Genomic DNA, 19,988 nt, shown 5'->3' with positions numbered 1-19,988 from the left:
AAATGCGGTAGAAAGTAAATAAAAAAAATGTAAATATGCAAAAAAAAAATTCAGCTCAGGGCGCAAGAAATAAGCCATCACACAGCAGTATATGCCTAAAAATAAAAATGCTACGGTCTTTCAATATGGCGACAAAAGCAAAATATTTATTCATGCAAGTTTCCAAATTTATTTTTCACCACTTAAATAAAAAAAACAAAACTACACATCTTTGGTATCTGCTTATTCGTACTGACCTGGAGAATCGTATTGCAAGGTCAGTTTTACCATATAGTAGACAAGGTACATAAAGAAAACAAACAACAATTGTGGAATTGCACTTCATTTACGTTAGTAATGTTTTTCTATTCCTAGAGAACACTATTAATTAGTGATATTTGCTTGAAACATATATAATTCATTACAGTATCAAGCAGATTTTAAGATTTCAGTTATTAATGCTCTTTACTTCCTCCCTGCTGTTGTCAACTACAGGGGTAACCCAAAATACTGTCAATATTTGACTCCAACCGGTAGTGACATGTGGTCTTTGTGTAGCCCTGTGATTACAGCAGCACTGGCCATACTTCATGCTATGAGAGATTTGCAACCAGGCGTGCACAGATGGGATAGAGGTGTAATGTGTATTGTAATGCCAGCTTACAGGCTTGTTAGTGGCCAGTAATGGGACATTGTGATTTTATTTGATTCTTGTTTGTACACTTCTTATTTGTACATTTTCAAGGGTACTTTAATGTCATAACGTGATATAAGGAAAGTTCAAGCTTGGAAAGTATGCACAGTAAAGAACCAATGTAATTAGAAATGACAGAATCGGGGTTGCGACTGGAGCAAGCATGTGGCATTGGACATGGTACCAAAATTAAAAAAAAGGAAATGCATGCAGTAGGGGGATGTTGAAGGGGAAGGGAAGGTAGCACTTCTGAAGGGGAAGATTTCACAAAAATAATGTACATGAGCACCTAAGAGCACTGTAAAGGTTTTTCTTTCCTTCCGGATGTATGTTTTAAGTGCCTATTAGTAATGCTTGATCCCAGTCAGCAAACTGTGTGTATCCTGACCTCCTACTGGTATGGAGACATATCCTGAATCATAATGCTCTCTTTTTTTTTTCTAGCAGAAAGTTGCACTTTTCTAACTTTAGTTTCTGCCAATCCTAGCAGCCACTGAGAGAATTACCGTCGTTTTTTTACCGTATAGGTATACTAGTCTTGAAGATGCCGTTGAAGGTAATACAATTTGCAGAATATCACAGCATTTAGAGTTTAGCTTGCACCATTGGTGCCCAAAGCCCTGCGCTACAACTCCCTAGATGTAGTGGTGCATACTTGATGATGGCTGTAATGGCAAGCCCCACTTTTGCCGCACATTATCCAGGTTTGATAGCTAACCCATTTAGTGCTATGACTAAACCTGATTCCAGTATTCTTGTAGTCGTGATCCTGGTTCTGGCGACATTATTGAGACACACTGGGAACAGATAAAGCTCCAAAGAACTTTGTGCCTGATAAATCAAAACCGGCGTTGTTGACGACAGTCTTTATGTGAGGCTTGATGGAGTCAGATGGTCCTGATTCTTTAGCCAACAGCACCCAATGAGTGGCGTGAGCCTCCTTGCACTGCGTCAGAAATCTCACTCCAGTTAGAGACTGGAGAACACCACAGCTCGTTGTGAATAGATGTCACATCCTGCCGCTGCCCCACCTCAGCTCCCCATATTTTGGCAGAGCTGGGAGAAACTTGTGTGAAAACGTCAAAAGATGCAAAATTTTGGTGCAACATCAAGTTGCGTTTAAATTTCACGACTTTTCAAAACTTTTTACTCCAGAATTCTGCCTTGAAAGTTTTGATGGATCGGGCCCTGTGTCTTGTATGGTCTCAAAGGCAAAAAATGTATTTTTCCTTCAGGGGTTAAAGTAAATGGCCATCCTTGAATACAGTTTCTTTCTTGTACATCCCAAAAGTTTGTACCTTGAGGCCTTCATGAACTTAGTAGTATCCATACATCCTGGCTGTGAAGGGGATCCCTACCTTGGACGTAGAAAATGCGGCACCGTGACCGCATAAAGGTGCCTGCGGATTCTGACAGCAGGGAGCCTGTGCTAGTCTACACAGGGGGTTTTGCTGCCCCCTGCAGCTACGATCGCTGTGATTGGCTGCACAATTCTGAACAGCGAATCACAGTGATTTGAGTGTTTTCAGGCAATTAAATTGCCTGAAACACTAAAGTCCAGCTTTGATCGGTGCTATAACAGCACTGATCATAAGCTGGTGCTAGGCAGTGGCAACGTCACCAGCGCTGATTGGAGTGATCAGATGGTCCCATAGCACCAATCGGTGAGCAGACGCAGTCTGACCTCAGTGACCGCCCTGCATCGCCTCATTCCATCTTGGAGACGTTGCAGAGCGTTCACTGTGTCGTTCTGCATATATGCTTGGCTTTGTGGTGCCACGTACTTTTTGAAACCTATGCCATCACTGCTATTGCTGAAAGAAAAAAGATGTTGCTGACCTGTTCCTGTCCCTTGCTTTTTCCTAATCTACTCCAATCCCCCTTGTGCCGCCAAGCGCCGACCAGTACTTGATCACTCATTTTTGTTCAGTTTTTTTTTTGTTCATGCTGCAGCTGTCGAACGCTGTTCAGTGATGCACATCACTGATCAGTGTCTATGCTCGCTTTTGGCCAAGACTTTCTTTTTCCCCTGTCCATTTTGTTCTCCGCACCTTCCCCCTTTGCAGCACCTCCATGCGTGCATCCTGCAGCCACTGAGCCATGGACATCACTAGTTAGCATCTGCTTGCTTTTGGCCAGGACATTTTTTTTGTCCCTCCCCCTTGGCACCACGTCCGTGCATACATCCTGCGCCGCTGATCAGCATCTGTGCTTTCTTTTGCCTGGGACTTTTTTTTTGGTTTTTGACCTTTTTTTTTGCACAACATACAAGTGCTTCTGACAAAATTAGACTATCGTCAAAAAGTTAATTTATTTCAGTTCTTCATTACAAAAAGTGAAACTCCTATATTCGAGTCATTACAAACAGAGTGATCTATTTCAAGTGTTTATTTCTGTTAATGTTGATGATTATGGCTTACAGCCAATAAAAACCCAAAAGTCGTTATCTCACTAAATTAGAATAATTAACAAAAAACACTTGAAAAGGCTTCCTAAGCATTTTAAAAGGTCCCTTAGTCTGTTTCAGTAGGCTCCACAATCATGGGGAAGACTGCTGACTTGACAGATGTGCAGAAGGCAGTCATTGACACACTCCCCAAGGAGGGTAAGCTACAAAAGGTCATTGCTAAAGAAGCTGGCTGTTCATAGAGTGCTGTATCCAAGCATATTAATGGAAAGTTGCACTTGATCGTGCTAAAGCATGTAGACATGGAATATATGAAACAAGAATAGCAATACTGCTCTGGATAATAAGAAAAAATTGAGATGCCTGGCACATAATTTGGCCAATTCATGCATAACCAGCAACCAATGACAAGTTAGTCTCACGCTGCTGGGACCCTACGTGTCTAGTGTGAATGCTTCTCGTAGGCTGAAGTCTGAATTCCTGGGTGAATGTGGATTCCTCTCTCAGTAAAGCCTGTAAGTTGGTAGGATCCTGCTGTAATTAAAACCCCCACATGTTGGATAAGATAACAAGATAACAAAAACGTAATTTTGCTATTGCTTAATATTTATCATATTGAAAGAAGTCATTTGAACTTTCATTCAATGTCTGCTGATCTCAAACCATCTTTTGCTGAAGGGAAATTTCTAGCAAGTTTGTTGTCATTTGCCCAGGGTCACTAAAGACGTAAGCCTAGATGGACTAAAATGTTTGGCTGCATCTTAAGTAACAGTCGTTAACTCGACATTCAGTTGTTTAGTGGTTGTTCAGCCATCAAATTACTATCTAATGTGTTTTGCAGCTTTTTGTCAGGACCTTACCTAGCAGACCCAGGGTAATTTATTAGATCCCTAACTTAGCTATCATTGACTTCCCACAGTTGCATTGTAGAGGTGCCAAACCACCTAAGGGTTTAAAGGACTGGTGCCAGCCACTATTAGAGGACAATGTGTATGTACTGGATAATAAATGTATGCAGTAAGCTTAAAAGTTTAACACCTCTTCATCTATAATTGCCAAACGATAGCAACAGATGTACAGCTAAGAATTTTGTTATAATAATTATTATTATTATTATTATTATTAAGGAATTGCGAGAGATGATCAGTCTACCAGGAACTCGACCTATCAATGATCCTTCTGATTTTCAAGGCCTCGTGAATATTTTAAAAGGTAAACTATAGAACTACTAACATTTACAGCCATGCATATAGACCCCCACATGCAGAGTACACACGTGTTAATAAACTCACGGCCGCTTTCTCCAGGATCCAGCGCCATTCTGCTTCTTTTTTCAGTGACGTCACCGCTCTGCCAACTCTCCGGGACGCTCTATGATCTGTGTGAGAGCCGAAAGTCTAATTTACAATATAGGCCTATGGAGCCTTGTTCTGACTCTCCATAGAATTACATTATAAAAGCCACTTCTGGGGTCGCACAGAGCACAGTGTGACCATGAGAGTGATTTTATTAGCACACTTACACATTACATGCCCATATATACAGATTTATTTAAAAAAAATTTAATGGAAGTGCTTGTTTAACCCCTTAATCCCATTGGACGTACTATCCTGTCAAGGTGACCTGGGACTTAATTCCCAGTGACGGGATAGTACGTCCAGTGCGATCAGCCGCGCTCACGGCTGGGTGTCAGCTGACTATCGCAGCTGACATCCGCCACTATGTGCCAGGAGCGGTCACGGACCGACCCCGGCACATTAACCCCTGACACACTGCGATCAAAGATGATCGCAGTGTTCCGGCGGTATAGGAAAGCAATGCACAGGGAGGGGGCTCCCTGTGTGCTTCCCTGAGACCCTCGGAGCAACGCGATGTGATTGCGTTGCTCCGAGGGTCTCTTACCTCCTCTTCCCTGCAGGCCCGGATCCAAAATGGCCGCGGGGCTGCATTTGGGTCCTGCAGGGAGATGGCTTACCAGCTCCTGCACAGAGCAGGCGCCAGGAAGCCTTCCTGCTGTGCCTGTGTGATCGCTGATCTGACACAGTGCACAGCAAAGTGTCAGATCAGCGATCTGTCAATATAATGTCATGCCCCCCCTGGGGCAAAGTAAAAAAGTTAAAAAAATTTTTTTTAAATGTGTAAAAAAAAAAATAAAAATAATAATAATTCCTAAATAAATAAAAAAAACAATATTGTTCCAATAAATACATTCCTTTATTTTAAAAAAAACAACAAAACAATAAAAGTACACATATTTAGTATCGCCGCGTCCGTAATAACCCGACGTATAAACATGTCCCACTAGTTAACCCCTTCAGTGAACACCATAAAAAAATTTAAAAAAGAGGCAAAAAACAACCCTTTATTTTCATACCGCCAAACAAAAAGTGGAATAGCACGCGATCAAAAAGACATATATAAATAACCATGGTACGTCATCTTGTCCTGTAAAAAACGAGCCGCCATACATCATCTGTGAAAAAAATTAAAAATTTATAGTCCTCAGAATAAAGCAATGCAAAAATAATTTTTTTCTATAAAATAGTTTTTATCGTATAAAAGCGCCAAAACATAAAAAAAAATCTAAATAAGGTATCGCTGTAATCATACTAACCCGAAGAATAAAACTGCTTTATCCATTTTACCATCCGCGGAACAGTATAAATGCCCCCCCCCCCCCAAAAGAAATTCATGAATAGCTGGTTTTTGGTCATACTGCCTCACAAAAATCGGAATAAAAAGCGATCAAAAAATGTCACGTGCCCGAAAATGTTACCAATAAAAATGTCAACTTGTCCCGCAAAAAACAAGACCTCACATGACTCTGTGGACCAAAATATGGAAAAATTATAGCTCTCAAAATGTGGTAACACAAAAAATATTTTTGCAATAAAAAGCATCTTTTAGTGTGTGACAGCTGCCAATCATAAAAATCCGCTAAGAAACCCGCTATAAAAGTAAATCAATCCCCCTTCATGACTCCCTTAGTTAGGGAAAAATTAAAAAAAATTTAAAAAAATGTATTTATTTCCATTTTCCCATTCGGGTTAGGGTTAGGGCTAGGGTTAGGGTTGGGGTTAGGGTTTGGATTACATTTACGGTTGGGATTAGGGTTAGGGGTGTGTTGGAGTTAGAGGTGTGATTAGGGTTGGGATTAGGGGTATGTTTGGGTTAGGGTTTCAGTTAGAATTGGGGGTTTCCATTGTTTAAGCACATCAGGGGCTCTCCAAACGTGACATGGCGTCCGATCTCAATTCCAGCCAATTCTGCGTTGAAAAAGTAAAACAGTGCTCCTTCCCTTCCGAGCTCTCCCGTGTGCCCAAACAGGGGTTTACCCCAACATATGGGGTATCAGCGTACTCAGGACAAATTGGACAACAAGTTTTGGGGTCCAATTTCTCCTGTTACCCTTCAGAAAATACAAAACTGAGGGCTAAAAAATAATTTTTGTGGGACAAAAATGATTTTTTATTTTCATGGCTCTGCGTTATAAACTGTAGTGAAATACTTGGGGGTTAAAAGTTCTCACAACACATCTAGATAAAGTTCTTGGTGGGTCTAGTTTCCAAAATGGGGTCACTTGTGGTGGGTTTCTACTGTTTAGGTACATCAGGGGCTCTGCAAATGCAACGTGACGCCTGCAGACCAATCCATCTAAGTCTGCATTCCAAATGGCGCTCCTTCCCTTCCAAGCTCTGCCATTCTCCCAAGCGATGGTTACCCCCCACATATGTGGTATCGGCGTACTCAGGACAAATTGCACAACAACTTTTGGGGTCCAATTTCTCCTGTTACCCTTGGGAAAATACAAAACTGGGGGCCAAAAAATAATTTTAGTGGAAAAAAAAACGAATTTTTATTTTCACGGCTCTGCGTCATAAACTGTAGTGAAACACTTGGAGGTTCAAAGCTCTCACAACACATCTAGATAATATCCTTAGGGGGTCTACTTTCCAAAATGGTGTCACTTGTGGGGAGTTTCAATGTTTAGGCACATCAGGGGCTCTCCAAATGCAACATGGTGTCCCATCTTAATTCCAGCCAATTTTGCATTGAAAAGTCAAACTGCACTCCTTCCCTTCCGAGCTCTGCCATGCACCTAAACAGTGGTTTACCTCCACATATGGGTTATCAGCGTACTCAGGACAAATTGCACAACAACTTTTGTGGTACAATATCTTCTGGTACCCTTGGGAAAATACAAAATTAGGGGAGAAAAGTTCATTTTTGTGAAAAAATATTAATTTTATTTTTACGGCTCTACATTATAAACTTCTGTGAAGCACTTGGTGGGTCAAAGTGCTCACCACACATCTACACATCTAGATAAGTTCCTTAGGGGGTCTACTTTCCAAAATGGTGTCACTTGTGAGGGGTTTCAATGTTTAGGCACATTAGTGGCTCTCCAAAAGCAACATGGTGTCCCATCTCAATTCCAGCTAATTTTGCATTGAAAAGTCAAATGGCGCTCCTTCCCTTCCGAGCTCTGCCATGCGCCCAAACAGTGGTTTACCCCCACATATGGGGTATCGGGATACTCAGGACAAATTGTACAACAACTATTCGGGTCCATTTTCTCCTGTTACCCTTTGTAAAATAAAACAAATTGGAGCTGAAGTAAATTTTTTGTGAAAAAAAATTAAATGTTCATTTTTTTTTTTAAACATTGCAAAAATTCCTGTGAAGCACCAGAAGGGTTATTAAACTTCTTGAATGTGGTTTTGAGCACCTTGAGGGGTGCAGTTTTTAGAATGGTGTCACACTTGGTTATTTTCTATCATATAGACCCCTCAAAATGACTTCAAATGTGATGTGGTCCCTAAAAAAAATGGTGTTGTAAAAATGAGAAATTACTGGTCAAATTTTAACCCTTATAACTCCCTAACAAAAAAAAATTTGTTTCCAAAATTGTGCTAGACATGTGGGAAATGTTACATATTAAGTATTTTTTGTGACATATCTCTGTGATTTAAGGGCATAAAAATTCAAAGTTGGAAAATTGCGAAATTTTCTAAATTTTCGCCAAATTTCCTTGTTTTTCACAAATAAACACAGGTAATATCAAATAAATTTTACCACTATCATGAAGTACAATATGTCTCGAGAAAACGTTAGAATCACCGGGATCGGTTGAAGCGTTCCAGAGTTATAACCTCATAAAGGGACAGTGGTCAGAATTGTAAAAATTGGCCTGGTCGTTAACGTGAAACCACCCTCGGGGCTTAAGGGGTTAATAGTGTGCTCCTAAGCTCCTCCTAGTGGCGATTGTAGTTAGACTTTTCTTGGTGTAAAGTTGTTCTACGGGCATTGCTTTTGTAACATTTGGGATCCTAACCGTGTGTAATATATATCATTTCAGGATTCTCTCTGTTTGACAGGTCGAGCATTCGTCATGGGACCGGTCATGTACCATTTGAATACGAGCGGCCGCCATGTGACCGGTTATGTACCATTTGAATACGAGCGGTCATCATGTGACCAGTAATGTATCATTTGAATACGAGCGGTCGTCATGTGACCGGTCATGTACCATTTGAATACGAGCGGTCGTCATGTGACCGGTCATGTACCATTTGAATATGAGCGGTCATCATGTGACCGGTCATGTACCATTTGAATACGAGCGGTCGTAATGTGACCGGTCATGTACCATTTGAATACGAGCGGTCATCATGTGACCGGTCATGTACCATTTGAATACGAGCGGTCGTAATGTGACCGGTCATGTACCATTTGAATACGAGCGGTCATCATGTGACCGGTCATGTACTATTTGAATACGAGTGGTCGTCATGTGACCGGTCATGTACTATTTGATTACGAGTGGTCGTCATGTGACCGGTCATGTACCATTTGAATACGAGCGGTCATCATGTGACCGGTCATGTACCATTTGAATACGAGCGGTCGTCATGTGACCGGTCATGTACCATTTGAATACGAGCGGTCGTCATGTGACCGGTCATGTACCATTTGAATACGAGCGGTCGTCATGCGACCGGTCATGTACTATTTGAATACGAGCGGTCATCATGCGACCGGTCATGTACTATTTGAATACAACCGGTCGTCATGCGACCGGTCATGTACCATTTGAATACGAGCGGTCGTCATGTGATCGGTCATGTACCATTTGAATACGAGCGGTCGTCATGTGACCGGTCATGTACCATTTGAATACGAGCGGTCGTCATGCGACCGGTCATGTACTATTTGAATACGAGCGGTCATCATGTGACCGGTCATGTACCATTTGAATACGAGCGGTCGTAATGTGACCGGTCATGTACCATTTGAATACGAGCGGTCATCATGTGACCGGTCATGTACTATTTGAATACGAGTGGTCGTCATGTCATGTGACCGGTCATGTACTATTTGATTACGAGTGGTCGTCATGTGACCTGTCATGTACCATTTGAATACGAGCGGTCATCATGTGACCGGTCATGTACCATTTGAATACGAGCGGTCGTAATGTGACCGGTCATGTACCATTTGAATACGAGCGGTCATCATGTGACCGGTCATGTACTATTTGAATACGAGTGGTCGTCATGTCAGGTGACCGGTCATGTACTATTTGATTACGAGTGGTCGTCATGTGACCGGTCATGTACCATTTGAATACGAGCGGTCATCATGTGACCGGTCATGTACCATTTGAATACGAGCGGTCGTAATGTGACCGGTCATGTACCATTTGAATACGAGCGGTCATCATGTGACCGGTCATGTACCATTTGAATACGAGCGGTCATCATGTGACCGGTCATGTACTATTTGAATACGAGCGGTCGTCATTTGACCGGTCATGTACCATTTGAATACGAGCGGTCGTCATTTGACCGGTCATGTACCATTTGAATACGAATGGTCGTCATGTGACCGGTCATGTACCATTTGAATACGAGCGGTCGTCATGCACCATTTGAATAAGAGCGGTCATCATGTGACCGGTTATGTACCATTTGAATACAAGCGGTCGTCATGTGACCGGTCATGTACCATTTGAATACGAGCGGTCGTCATGTGACCGGTCATGTACCATTTGAATACGAGCGGTCGTCATGTGACCGGTCATGTACCATTTGAATACGAGCGGTCATTATTTGACCGGTCATGTACCATGTGAATACGAGCGGTCGTAATGTGACCGGTCATGTACCATTTGAATACGAGCGGTCATCATGTGACCGGTCATGTACTATTTGAATACGAGCGGTCGTCATTTGACCGGTCATGTACCATTTGAATACGAGCGGTCGTCATTTGACCGGTCATGTACCATTTGAATACGAGCGGTCGTCATGTGACCGGTCATGTACCATTTGAATACGAGCGGTCGTCATGTGACCGGTCATGTACCATTTGAATAAGAGCGGTCATCATGTGACCGGTTATGTACCATTTGAATACAAGCGGTCGTCATGTGACCGGTCATGTACCATTTGAATACAAGCGGTCGTCATGTGACCGGTCATGTACCATGTGAATACGAGCGGTCGTCATGCACCATTTGAATACGAGCGGTCCTGTGTCAGTTTCTTTACCTGCTTCACTGAAGTGAACATTGAAAGAAGTGGAAGAGAAGCTGGTTGGCCAGCACTGGCCTCTAACAGAGACTGGAGCTAGCTCCTACTGCTGCTGCTGTTTAATCATTTAGATACTGCTATCACTAGCGATTTGTTACTTACTGGGCTGATTGCTGTAATTTTGATAATCATTGTTTTAGCTATATGAGATTATCATTGGAGGATTTCTGAACCTGCTGCCATGTTGTCCTCTATATTCATGAGCTCCATATGATCCCGCTCCCAGCCATGATTGACAGTTTTCTGCCTATGCACAGTGTACTCAGAAAGCTGCCAATTAGTGGTGGGTGAAAGGTTACTGCTTAGCATTCAGACAACTGGTAGGTCTGCAGCAGATGAAGCAGTGATTTTATCAAAACTGTAGGAAGCAACACAGTAAGTGATACATCATTGGAATCGCAGTTTCTGACCTCACATGATGCAACTCTCAGATATGGTAGCAAAAAGCTGGTGACTATAGTTGACCAGATCAATTCACGGGATTCCAGTCCTTTGACCAAGTTAGTAGTCTTGCTGCTGTGTTGGAGACTCGTGGATCTCTTACCTTCTGGGATTCCTGGTGCAGCTTTTTATTAGCAGGGTTAGAACTATGTCATTTGTGCATCACGTGAATCTCCCGTCCAGCGGCCGGAGACTACGGAGTCCTGCACATTGATCCTTCCAATTCTACTGGTGACGGTCCCTTTATGGCCTTTGTTGCTGCCATCTATGTACTCTCATTAAGCCCTGTGGCTGAGCTTCGTACGTGATCGTTAATTCCCTGTTCAAGTCCTCACGGGGGGGTGGAGGTGAGGAGGACTGAAAACTAAAAAGAAAATTAATTGAATTTTTTAAATCCTCAAAAAACAGAATCGGGGTAATGGTCTCCTTTTTTACCCAAATCATAAATAGAATAAACAAATTAGTATCAGTGTGTCAATCAAAGTCTGACATATCAGGGTATAAAATTAATTAACCCATAAGGTCAAATAGTGTAAAGAAAAAAAGTGAAATGCCAGGGTTGCAGTTTTTTTGGTTACATTACCTGTCCCCCCAAAAAAAATCAGTAAAACAAATGTACCCAAAAATGGTATCGATAACAATCAGAAGCTCACTATACAAAAATTCAAACTCTCACACATCGATGGAAAAATAAATCTTACAGGTCTCAGAACTTGGATTTTGTTTTTCAATGCATTATATTGTAAAAAGAAAGATGTCCTCCAAAACTGCAACTCATTCCACAAAGAAGTGGCCCTAGTTTGCCTATAGCGATGTTGTCATAAAAATAAGAGTTAATCTGCCTCCTATTAAGTATCATCAGTAAATTGATAGAAGTATTGTAAACCCCCAACCTGCCTGTCATGTTTTACTATTCAGTAATCCTTACCATAGTATTGCAGATATTTGCCTCTGCTATGCATAGTATAAGAATATCCTATTCAGTATGACCCATCCCTTGAAATTTAGGTGATATGTTTTATTTCCCCATAACTCTTAGACCTCCCTAGACCAAGGAAGCGACTGACGGAACTACTAGTAAAGTCAGCCCTGGAGGCACCAGGAGAGAAGGAGGCTGCTCGTCGGACCCACTGTAATAGAGAATGGGGTCTGCGTTTCTTCCGCAATCCTGTATCGGTGCTTCCTAGTGAAGATGGGAAAAGAGCAGCGGGGGTCCGGCTAGCAGTCACTCGACTTGAGGTATGAAATGGCATTTGCATTATAGGCTATATATGTTGCTCTCCACGATTGTTGATATTGGGTAATGTTTCCTGTTCTTCAGGGATCCGGGGAGAGTGCAGTAGCTGTTCCTACAGATAAAACAGAGGATCTACCTTGTGGCATTATTCTCAGCAGTATTGGGTATAGAAGTGTTCCGATCGCACCAGGCGTGCCTTTCCTTCCGAAGCAGGGTATCATTCCAAATGTTATGGGCAGAGTTCAAGGGACCGCAGGTAAGTGTTTCTAATCTTTCAGAATGCTGACGACAATGTCTCTAGCAATTTATTCTGACTTTATTGGTAGGACTGTATTGCAGCGGTTGGGTAAAAAGAGGTCCTACTGGTGTCATCACAACTACAATGACAGACAGCTTTGACACAGCTCAAGCTTTGTTGGAGGACATAAAATCGGGGACATTGAACTTTTCATATCCTCGAGCAGGAGCCTCAGCAATTAGAGAGCTTCTTCTTCTTAGAGGTGGGTTTTACGTGGTGTTTGTGGTTTTTCTTCATCTTGTGCCTTTTTTTCAGATACATCTACCTAACTGCCTTTTAGGCATAAATTTTCATATATTGTCCTCCATGATTGTCTAAAATCAACGTTTGCAAATACTGTTGATATTTCAGCTTGAAACCTTAAAGGGGTTGTCCATTTTTGGGATGATAATCTGCAGTCTTCTCTCCATGTGCACATCTGGATTCTCCAATATTGCTGGTGAGACACGTGATAGCAAGTGTGCAATTTGCATCCTTACGGTCATGTGCCAACTAGGTGTGCTCAGTCTAGTCATAATGTGAGCGAAAGTATGTAAATCGTATATATGCGTGTGACCGGCGCTCGCACCAGCAATACTGGAGAAATCCTGACTGCATGTGCACCACTCTCTGTAAGGATTCCAATGTCTGTTGTCACATAGACCCCAGCTGTGGGGTCTGTAAGCCAAACCGCCGACTCCAACTCCTCAATTTCCCTGACTTGGATAACTTTCCCAAATTCTTATGAAAAAAACTTCAGCACATCCTGCATTAAACTACGGTACCCAATTTTATTATATATTTTAGGAGTCGTTCCATTTTATACCGACTCCACCAAAATGGAAACCGACTCCACAGCCCAGCTGCATACTTTAATCCCAAGCCCCACCAATCCCTTTCAACCCCTTCCCGACCTGTGACACAGCGTATGCGTCATGAAAGTCGGTGCCAATCCGACCTGTGACGCATATGCTGTGTCACAGAATGATCGCGTCCCTGCAGATCCGGTGAAAGGGTTAACTCCCATTTCACCCGATCTGCAGGGACAGGGGGAGTGGTAGTTTAGCCCAGGGGGGTGGCTTCACCCCCCACGTGGCTACGATCGCTCTGATTGGCTGTTGAAAGTGAAACTGCCAATCAGAGCGATTTGTAATATTTCACCTAAAAAACTGGTGAAATATTACAATCTAGCCATGGCCGATGCTGCAATATCATCGGCCATGGCTGGAAACACTTATGTGCACCCACCCCACCCCACCGATCGCCCCCCCAGCCCTCCGATCTGTGGTCCGCTCCCCTCCGTCCTGTGCTCCGCTCCCCCGTCCTCCTGTTCGCTCCCCCCGTGCTCCAATCACACCCCCCGCGCTCCAATCAAACCCCCCGCACTCCGATCCCCCCACCGCACAGCGATCCCCCCCCGTGCTCCGATCCCCCACCCCGTGCTCCAATCCACCCCCCCCGTGTTTCGATCCACCCCCCCATGCTCCGATCCACCCCCCCGTGCTCCGACGTCCCCCCGTGCCCTGATCTCCCCCCCCCTTATACTTACCGAGCCTCCCGGGGTCCGTCCGTCTTCTTTCCTGGGCGCCGCCATCTTCCAAAATGGCGGGCGCATGTGCAGTGCGCCCGCCGAATCTGCCGGCCGGCAGATTCGTTCCAGAGTGAATTTTGATCACTGAGATATAACCATCTCAGTGATCAAAATAAAAAAAATAGTAAATGACCCCCTTCCCCCTTTGTCACCCCCATAGGTAGGGACAATAAAAAAAATAAAGAATTTTTTTTTCCACTAAGGTTGGGGTAAGAACTAGGGTTAGGGGTAGGGTTAGGGGTAGGGTTAGGGTTAGAAGTAGGGTTAGGGGTAGGGTTAGGGCTAGGGTTAGGGTTCGGGATGTGCACACGTACTCTGGTCCTCTGCGGATTTTTCCGCAGAGGATTTGATAAATCCGCAGTGCTAAACCGCTGTGGATTTACCGCGGTTTTTCTGCGCATTTCACTGCGGTTTTACAACTGCGATTTTCTATTGGAGCAGTTGTAAAACCGCTGCGGAATCCGCAGAAAGAAGCGACATGCTGCGGAATGTAAACCGCTGCGTTTCCGTGCAGTTTTTCTGCAGCATGTGTACAGCGATTTTTGTTTCCCATAGGTTTACATTGAACTGTAAACTCATGGGAAACTGCTGCGGATCCGCAGCGTTTTCCGCAGCGTGTGCACATACCTTTAGAATTAGGCTATGTGCACATGGTGCGGATTTGGCTGCGGATCCGCAGCAGTGTTCCATCACGTTTACAGTACCATGTAAACATATGGAAAACCAAATCCGCTGTGCCCACGGTGCGGAAAATACCACGCGGAAACGCTGCGTTGTATTTTCCGCAGCATGTCAATTCTTTGTGCGGATTCCGCAGCGTTTTACACCTGTTCCTCAATAGGAATCCACAGGTGAAATCCGCACAAAAAACACTGGCAATCCGCGGTAAATCCGCAGGTAAAACGCAGTGCCTTTTACCCGCGGATTTTTCAAAAATGGTGCGGAAATATCTCACACGAATCCGCAACGTTGGCACATAGGGTTAGGGTTGGGTTGGAATTAGGGTTGTGGTTAGGGGTGTGTTGGGGTTAGGGTTGTGGTTAGGGGTGTGTTGGTGTTAGGGTTGTGATTAGGGTTACGGCTACAGTTGGAATAAGGGTTAGGGGTGTGTTGGCGTCAGAATTGAGGGGTTTCCACTGTTTAGGCACATCAGGGGGTCTCCAAACGCAACATGGCGCCACCATTGATTCCAGCCAATCTTGTATTCAAAAAGTCAAATGGTGCTCCCTCACTTCCGAGCCCCGACGTGTGCCCAAACAGTGGTTTACCCCCACATATGGGGTACCAGCATACTCAGGACAAACTGCGCAACAATTACTGGGGTCCAATTTCTCCTGTTACTCTTGAGAAAATAAAAAAATTGCTTGCTAAAACATCATTTTTGAGGAAAGAAAAATGATTTTTTATTTTCACGGCTCTGCGTTGTAAACGTCTGTGAAGCACTTGGGGGTTCAAAGTGCTCACCACATATCTAGATAAGTTCCTTGGGGGGTCTAGTTTCCAAAATGGGGTCACTTGTGGGGGGTTTCTACTGTTTAGGCACACCAGGGGCTCTGCAAACGCAACGTGACGCCCGCAGACCATTCCATCAAAGTCTGCATTTCAAAAGTCACTACTTCACTTCCGAGCCCCGACGTGTGCCCAAACAGTGGTTTACCCCCACACATGGGGTATCAGCGTACTCAGGAGAAACTGGACAACAACTTTTGTGGTCCAATTTCTCCTGTAACCCTTGGGAAAATAAAAAATTCTGGGCTAAAAAATCATTTTTGAGAAAATAAATTTTTTATTTTCATGGCTCTGCGTTATAAACTTCTGTGAAGCACTTGAGGGTTCAAAGTGCTCACCACACATCTAGATTAGTTCCTTTGGGGGTCTAGTTTCCAAAATGGGGTCATTTGTGGGGGATCTCCAATGTTTAGGCACACAGGGGCTCTCCAAACGCGACATGGTGTCCGCTAATGATTGGAGCTAATTTTCCATTTAAAAAGCCAAATGGCGTGCCTTCCCTTCTGAGCCCTGCCGTGCGCCCAAACAGTGGTTTACCCCCACATATGGGGTATCTGCGTACTCAGGACAAACTGGACAACAACATTTGTGGTCCAATTTCTCCTATTACCATTGGCAAAATAGGAAATTCCAGGCTAAAAAATCATTTTTGAGAAAAGAAAAATTATTTTTTATTTTCATGGCTCTGCATTATAAACTTCTGTGAAGCACTTGGGGGTTTAAAGTGCTCAGTATGCATAGGCACACAGGGGCTCTCCAAACGCGACATGGTGTCCGCTAACAATTGGAGCTAATTTTCCATTCAAAAAGTCAAAAGGCGCACCTTCCCTTCCGAGCCCTGACGTGTGCCCAAACAGTGGTTTACCCCCACATATGAGGTATCGGCGTACTCGGGAGAAATTGCTCAACAAATTTTAGGATCCATTTTATCCTATTGCCCATGTGAAAATGAAAAAATTGAGGCGAAAAGAAATTTTTTGTGAAAAAAAAGTACTTTTTCATTTTTACGGATCAATTTGTGAAACACCTGAGGGTTTAAAGTGCTCACTAGGCATCTAAATAAGTTCCTTGGGGGGTCCAGTTTCCAAAATGGGGTCACTTGTGGGGGAGCTCCAATGTTTAGGCATACAGGGTCTCTCCAAACGCGACATGGTGTCCGCTAACGATGGAGATAATTTTTCATTCAAAAAGTCAAATGGCGCTCCTGTTATGAACTGGTGATTTAGAACCACAATGGACCTGGTGGTTAAGAGCACACAAAGTGACCTGATAGTTACTAATAACATAGGACGAGCTCTGAGACGTGGGAACTCTGCTGACCGCAATCCCTAATCCTATCACACCACACTAGAGGTAGCCGTGGAGCGCTCCTGACCAGACCTAGGCGCCTCGGCACAGCCTGAGGAACTAGCTAGCCCTGAAGATAGAAAAATAAGCCTACCTTGCCTCGGAGAAATTCCCCAAAGGAAAAGGCAGCCCCCCACTTATAATGACTGTGAGTAAAGATGAAAATACAAACACAGAGATGAAATAGATTTTAGCAAAGTGAGGCCCGACTTACTGAATAGACCGAGGATAGGAAAGATAGCTTTGCGGTCAGCACAAAAACCTACAAACAACCACGCAGAGGGCACAAAAAGACCCTCCGCACCGACTAACGGTACGGAGGTGCTCCCTATGCGTCCCAGAGCTTCCAGCAAGCAAGACAAACCAATATAGCAAGCTGGACAGAAAAAATAGCAAACAAAAGTAACACAAGCAGAACTTAGCTTATGCAGGGCAGACAGGCCACAAGAACGATCCAGGAGAGAGCAAGACCAATACTGGAACATTGACTGGAGGCCAGGAACAAAGAACTAGGTGGAGTTAAATAGAGCAGCACCTAACGACTTAACCTCGTCACCTGAGGAAGGAAACTCAGAAGCCGCAGCCCCACTCACATCCACCAGAGGAAGCTCATAGACAGAACCAGCCGAAGTACCACTCATGACCACAGGAGGGAGCTTGACCACAGAATTCACAACACGCTCCTTCCCTTCCGAGACTTACCATGTGCCCAAACAGTGGTTTACCCCCACATGTGAGGTATCGGTGTACTCAGGAGAAATTGCCCAACAAATTTTAGGATCCATTTTATCCTGTTGTCCATGTGAAAATGAAAAAATTGAGGCTAAAAGAATTTTTTTGTGAAAAAAAAAGTACTTTTTCATTTTTACGGATCAATTTGTGAAGCTCCTGGGGGTTTAAAGGGCTCACTATGCATCTAGATAAGTTCCTTGGGGCGTCTAGTTTCCAAAATGGGGTCACTTGTGGGGGAGCTCCAATTTTTAGGCACACGGGGGCTCTCCAAACGTGACATGGTGTCCGCTAAAGAGTGCAGCCAATTTTTCATTCAAAAAGTCAAATGGCGCTCCTTCCCTTCCAAGCCCTGCCGTGCGCCCAAACAGTGGTTTACCCCCACATATGAGGTATCAGCGTACTCAGGACAAATTGGACAACAACTTTCGTTGTTCAGTTTCTCCTTTTACCATTGGGAAAATAAAAAAATTGTTGCTGAAAAATCATTTTTGTGACTAAAAAGTTAAATGTTCATTTTTTCCTTCCATGTTGCTTCTGCTGCTGTGAAGCACCTGAAGGGTTAATATACTTCTTGAATGTGGTTTTGTGCACCTTGAGGGGTGCAGTTTTTAGAATGGTGTCACTTTTGGGTATTTTCAGCCATATAGACCCTCAAACTGACTTCAAATGTGAGGTGGTCCCTAAAAAAAATGGTTTTGTAAATTTCGTTGTAAAAATGAGAAATCGCTGGTCAAATTTTAACCCTTATAACTTCCTAGCAAAAAAAAATTTTGTTTCCAAAATTGTGCTGATGTAAAGTAGACGTGTGGGAAATGTTATTTATTAACTATTTTGTGTCACATAACTCTCTGGTTTAACAGAATAAAAATTCAAAATGTGAAAATTGCGAAATTTTCAAAATTTTCGCCAAATTTCCGTTTTTATCACAAATAAACACAGAATTTATTGACCTAAATTTACCACTAACATGAAGCCCAATATGTCACGAAAAAACAATCTCAGAAACGGCAAGGTCTTTAAGGTCAAAATAGGCTGGGTCATGAAGGGGTTAAAGAACATTTTATTTTCCATTACAGGAGTTCAAACTGTGTCATTCTCTGACTGGGAAAAAATAGATGCAGCGGAAATCGCACAAGGATTGGAAGCAGGAAAACCTCGAGAAAAGATTTTGGACACAGAAGAGATGCTGCAATTAGTCTCTCGATGATAAATTCATGTACATTGAGCCATAATGGACTCTGACATCTTGGACTTGTAAAAAGGAGCTAAATAAATGTTCTTCTTTTCCCAGTTTCGCCAAATGCCAGCTTATATATATTTAATAGCTAAAAAATAATTTTTACTAAATTATAAGTTGTTGTATTGTACAGCCATTTCTGTGTATTTTCGAGAAAGCAAGTTTGTTCTCACCAGAAGAATGACATCTTTATCTCTAGTGGCACCAATAGGTGGCTGCGCTGTTAGTCAGTGTCCAACCCTTAAGAAGGACCTGGTGAAAAGTGGGCATTTTTTGGACTTATTTTATTCCCACTGCTCCCCTGATTATTACAGTTTTTATTTTTTTTAATCTACTATACGGTTTCAGAGTTATGGGCTTTTAATCTGCTGCAATTTTTTATAGTCTTTACCAAGGCGATGTAGCTTACAGGGTAAAAATGCAGAGCAGCCTAAACACACGTCCTCAGAAAATCCTCTAGCTACCTCCAGAGTCAGCACTTGTCTCCCAAAAAAGTGTTCCCTGACTCCTGTTCCATATGATACAGATGCAAATAAATGGAGAAACGGCTGTGCACTTGACTCCAATAGCAATGAATGGCGAGAGACGGTCACATGCTCAACAGGTGGATTTGTGTAGCCCCTGTTTTTGTTGATGGGTGCGGATCTTTGAGCTGGTGCCCCCAGTTATCAAACAGTTATGGCTCAAACTATAAATATATGATATAAATATATAAGATGAGAATACTCCTTTAAAAACTTAACATTTTAACAAAATTGACATCTCAGAAGCTTTGATTGGTGGAATACTGGTTACTAAGATCCTTAAATCAAGGGCCAGATGTGCTCAACCGCTTCAGCTGTGTTCGTCTTTGCATTGCTCTCTGTGGAGATGCAAGCAGTTTGATGTATTTTTAGTGACCCCCCCCCCCTGCTCTTGTCTCCAAGAAGAGACCAGCAAACC

General features: G+C 43.2%; 1 protein-coding gene across 1 annotated transcript in view; it reads left to right on the top strand.

Annotated features, from left to right (window-relative positions):
• FDXR (ferredoxin reductase) overlaps positions 1 to 19,236 on the top strand; it is a 51,927-nt gene extending 32,691 nt beyond the window's left edge. The window contains exons 8-12 of the mRNA XM_069752371.1: positions 4,208 to 4,292; positions 12,156 to 12,355; positions 12,438 to 12,609; positions 12,680 to 12,853; positions 18,886 to 19,236. Coding sequence (XP_069608472.1) covers positions 4,208 to 4,292; positions 12,156 to 12,355; positions 12,438 to 12,609; positions 12,680 to 12,853; positions 18,886 to 19,016 — 762 coding nt within the window. The 3' untranslated portion in view covers positions 19,017 to 19,236. The remainder of the gene's footprint in view (positions 1 to 4,207; positions 4,293 to 12,155; positions 12,356 to 12,437; positions 12,610 to 12,679; positions 12,854 to 18,885) is intronic.
• Positions 19,237 to 19,988: the final 752 nt, after the last annotated feature.

This window comes from Ranitomeya imitator, chromosome 2 (assembly GCF_032444005.1).
Source record: "Ranitomeya imitator isolate aRanImi1 chromosome 2, aRanImi1.pri, whole genome shotgun sequence".
NCBI classification, from domain to species: domain Eukaryota; kingdom Metazoa; phylum Chordata; class Amphibia; order Anura; family Dendrobatidae; genus Ranitomeya; species Ranitomeya imitator.
The sequence above is the reverse complement of the archived record's forward strand: the minus strand, read 5'-3'. Positions and strand labels throughout refer to the sequence as shown.